We start from the raw sequence: 4,901 nt of genomic DNA on the forward strand, positions 1-4,901 counted from the left end.
CCATTGATTTGATTACGGAAACTTGCTCGTCTGCAATTATGCTCATTAAATCCATTGTAACGTAAACTTAGTTATTTGACTCCTAAAGAGCCGACAACACGGTTTCTCAAAATCGACGGTACTTCGGAAGTTTATATACACATGACATGATCTTCGGTACTATGTTCGACTCCATCGTCTGAATGACATGAAATTGAAATTTAATTAACTACTTTTATTAGATCTGAGTATAATTTTTAAGAAAATATTTGGTCGACTTGGCTGGTATTAACAACCAGTATAATTTTACTGAAAAAACTCTTAGTGATTCTTGAACATAGCGACATAAAATCGTTCTTAGGTTAAATTCATTCTTAGAGCAGCCTGAAGCAGCTCTAAATTTCCAAATTTCCAGCTAGTTATTCAAAGTTATTCACCCAGTGGCCAAAAAATCTTAATTCAAATTATGGACTGTTAGCCTATTTTATAATATTATAAGACTATTTTATAATCAAAAAGGTACATTCTATAAAATATTGAAAATTGAAAAAATATTTACACATATATGTCCATAAAGTAATAATAAATTACAGTTTATGTGAAGCATTGATGTTTTCAAAAGTCATAGCGTATTAAAAAATGTTTACCTAAAAAGTAATTTTCTCCATACGAAAAGATTCTTTGAAGATGTTTTTTTTTATGAATACAGTGAAACACTTCTATCGTGCCGATTTTGGGTCTAACGGTGGGTGAGAAATAACTGATTAGAGCCCGCTCCACTTTTGATTTATGACGCCTGAGTGATAACCTGTGTGGGTGCTCGCCTGAGTGACAACCGCAGACCCCGCGCACCCCTCGTAGCTCCTGTTACACCTACCTGCGGAACGGCGTCAATTCTCGGAAGGGCTATTGAAGGTTTTCACTGTAATTAAAACATAAAATAACATTTTTAAGTTTTCATCACAAAAAAATGAAAATCACCCTAAAGTTCCGATGTTTTGAGCGTTCTTCTAATTTGAGTTTTAAACTATTATTGCAATCATAATATGCGGGAGAAAAAGTATTAATTTGAAATATTGAGTTAAATACAGATTAATATAGCTGAATAAATTCCCGACATTTTAATAACAAAATACCACCTTGATCAAAAAGTTCCCGGAATCATCACCGTATGGCGCTCCCTGCTGCCCGATTCACATTTTTTCGTTTCTGTAGGTTGTCACACCTTTTAACAATATTCACTGCGAATTTCAGCTTTCTAGCTTCATATTTGTAAATGTAAGGCAATTTTGAGTGCATCTGTTTTTTTTGCGAATTTTGATTTTTGCAATGGATTTAATTTTGCAACAACGTGTTTGTATTAAATTTTGTGTTAAAAATGGATTTAATGTTAAAATGACTTTGGGAATATTGGAAAAGTGTTTCGGCAATGATGCTCTAAAAAAACAGCTGTGTATCAGTGGCATGAACGCTTTACCAATGGACGTGAGTCCATCAAAGATGATGATCGCAGTGGTAGGCCATCGACATCAAAAACCGACGAAAACGTTGATAAAGTACACAAATGTTGGCTGAAAATCGTAAGTTAACAATTCGAGAGTTGGCAGATGACTTAAATATTGCTTATGGATCTGTTGAAGATATTATCGTAAATGATTTGGGATTGCGTTGTGTTGCTGCAAAATTAGTACCAAAAGATCTGAATTTCATGCAAAAAAAAGATCGTGTCGATATCGCTCAAGACATGCCGAAAAAACCACGTCGTTTTCAGTCGAAAATGAAGGTAATGCTTACGGTTTTCATGGATTACAACGGTATTGTACACAAAGAATTCTTGCTAGACAAGCAGACCGTCAACAAAGAGTATTATTTAGGTGTAATGAGGCGTCTGCGAAAAGCAATTCGCTCTAAGAGAAAGGATCTCTGGAAAAACAACTCTTGGATTTTACACCATGACAATGCACCGTCGCATAATGCTATCATTATCCGCGAGTTTCTCACCAAAAACTCAACCAATACAATTCCGCAGCCATCAAATTTGCCAGATTTAGCTCCCTGTGACTTTTTTTTGTTCGATCGACTGAAAAAACCACTATGCGGAACGCGTTTGAGCAGCCGATCGGAGATAATACAAAAATCGAAAACGGCACTGATGGGCATACCGAAAATTGAGTATCAAAAATGTTTTGAGAACTGGATTAAGCGCTGGCATAAGTGCGAAGCAGTCGATGGGAATTACTTTGAAGGGGACCACATCAATATTCAAGAGTAAACTTATATTTTTAATTTTAAAAATAAATTCCGGGAACTTTTTGATCAAGGTAGTAAAGCGGCCATGTTAAAAATGAGTCCCCAGGGAAGCTTTTCATGTTGGAATTTCGAAAATTGGATTTTAGAGAAACTTGAATTTCAATGGGCGCTATAGGTGCCCGTGTTAATTTTTGGTCGAAACTTATAAATTACCCACTTCTAGTCACTTCCGGCAGATGAATGTAATGTGAACAGAGTGAGCATAGATTGAAGTACGATTTCCTAGCAAAACTCAAAAATCGATATTTTAGATTTCTGTTCACAAAAGCGTAAATATTTCCTAAACTACGAATGACCTACGGGGTACCTTTTTTGGAATGACACATATTACAATAATTAATAACTATTCCATTAATTATATCCATAACATATACTCTAGCTGAAAATATGCGGGAGAGATTGAATTTTAACGCTACGAAAATATAAAAAAATTCATAAAAATCGGCAGTGTCCGAATAATTCCTTCCAGAGATTCGGCTTAAGACGATTTCAAGGTACCGCAGTCTGCTTGATCCCTTGGCGACCCATTTCTATTGTTAAGGGCTGGACTCGGTCCTGAAGCTGGGCGGCTCTCAACCAGCAGCTTCTTCATTATGTTACACGGGACATTTAAACGAAATATAGTGTATGAGCTCTGTTCCGCACCACCATGGAGGTCGAATCGAATGTGTTTTTTTGTTGTTAAACGAAACATCCCGTCGCAGTTATCGCATGTTTTAGTTTTCGGAAGGAAATTCCACTTTAATGAACAGTTAAGCACACCAGCAGTTGAAATATACTTTGCAAACTCACTTGCACTTTCCAGTAACTCCATTTCAATTCGTATTAATAGAATTTTCTCCTCTAAACGTTTAAAATTGAACTAATTGCCAAATGATTCTGTACTCAGGTCATTCTTACTACTGGTAAGAGTTGCGGAAAATTTTTTAATACTAGACAGTTTCGACAAAAAATTTACTTAAATTTTTAGTATAAGAAAATGATTTTTACTTTTAAAAAAGGGCTTTTCATCTAAATAAATCAATTTTCAAAAGAAAAAGAATTTTTTACCAAAAAAGGCAAATTATTAAAAAACATCGAACTATAAAAAAGTATGCAAATGCTTAAAAACTTTTGTAAAACATAAAAAAGAAACCCACATCTTTCGTTAAAAATTAGACTCCATAAATATTTAATTTAGTATAAATAGTATAAAAAGACCTTTAAGTAACGTACGTTACTATTTGCGCTTTGAGATCCAGACCAGCGCTGAACAATAGAAAAAGGTCGTCGAGGGATCAAGCAGGCTGCGGTACCTTTAGATCGTCTTTAACCGGAGATTCTATTAGTGCTCTGACCTTGGATACACTTTTATATACGGGAAGTCGAATGCAAGATTGGCTACGAATGAGTTTAGTGATCAGAGATACTAGGTCGACCCTAAACAATAATTTTCGACTTCTTTGCTTTGAAAGCAAATGACGGTAGTTTATAGAATCGTAAAAGGCTGATTTAAAGAAAAGTTAACTAATATTTAGTTGTAGCCCATCGCCTTATAAGTTCACATGGAAACTAAGTTATACAATTCTAATCTGAATTTTTGATATGTTGTATTTGAAGTATTCAGAATTAAAGCATTTTTTCAATGAAAAATGCATAATAAATATTAACTATGGTTGTCTGGCAACTGCTATTTTCACTGTTTTACACTCTTTTATAGTGCATCTAGGTAATATATCTGATACTGAAATTAGGAAAAATCAAGAAAATTGAGTCAACATTTATTGTACGTCTTTAAAACGTGATAGATTTAATTCAAACATTCATCCACGATTACATTTTTTCAGTACGAAATCTTATATCACTTGATCAAATCCGTACAAAAACCACCTGGTTATTCGTCTAATCTTTTCTTCCTCATCTGTATCGTCTATATTAGTCAACACGTTCTCCAAATAAACCTTTTCGTTTGGCGCAAGCTGTGCGAAAGGATTCAGGACTTGTAATACCATGCTCGGAAGAATGACATCATGATAAAGAAAAATCTGAAAAAGATAAGTTTATTTCCTATAAAAAGTGCTTACAGGATAACTACCTATTAAGTAACAGAATTGGCGCTTGTTTCTCGTAAGATTCATAAGTTCTAGATGAAAACAATTGTAATGGTCGATCATATAAAAACAACATGATGTCTTTAAAAGTGCCATGCAAATTTATTTTGCAAAATAAAAATAACATCCATAGCATAAAAGACAAATCGATGTCCGCACTCTAGATAAGTGTTGGGTAGCCATGACCACCAAGAAAATCGTAATATTTTGACATTCAATGATAATTAAATATCAGACTTTATAAGAATTAAGTAATCCTTTATCCGACCGTCAACCGTAATTATTTTTAGGTCTTACAATCTTAATGTCCAAAAAATGTAATGTCGAAGCATTTTAATTGAAATATGACGTATTCTTCTTATGTAAATTTATACGTATATTGCCATGTATGAAATTAAAGGGACTTCAATAATAAAAGAAAACTTAATATTATTTAAGGATAGCAACGAATAAATAACTAAACATACAATGAATTACGTTAAGGCAGTTATTCAATGACGGCTATAAAGGCGGGAACATAAA

The 4,901-nt window shown here is 33.9% G+C and overlaps 1 protein-coding gene across 3 annotated transcripts in view; it reads right to left on the reverse strand.

Annotated features, from left to right (window-relative positions):
* Window positions 1-4,048: 4,048 nt before the first annotated feature.
* The window catches only part of LOC117175902 (KICSTOR complex protein ITFG2-like), a 187,177-nt gene continuing 186,324 nt past the window's right edge, over window positions 4,049-4,901 (reverse strand). For 2 of the 3 annotated variants that reach the window (XM_033365730.1, XM_033365733.1), the window contains exon 6: window positions 4,049-4,313. In XM_033365730.1, coding sequence (XP_033221621.1) covers window positions 4,125-4,313 — 189 coding nt within the window. In that variant the 3' untranslated portion in view covers window positions 4,049-4,124. The remainder of the gene's footprint in view (window positions 4,314-4,901) is intronic. The other variant, XM_033365731.1, reaches the window with a different exon arrangement.

This window comes from Belonocnema kinseyi, chromosome 7 (assembly GCF_010883055.1).
Source record: "Belonocnema kinseyi isolate 2016_QV_RU_SX_M_011 chromosome 7, B_treatae_v1, whole genome shotgun sequence".
Taxonomy (NCBI): Eukaryota; Metazoa; Arthropoda; class Insecta; order Hymenoptera; family Cynipidae; genus Belonocnema; species Belonocnema kinseyi.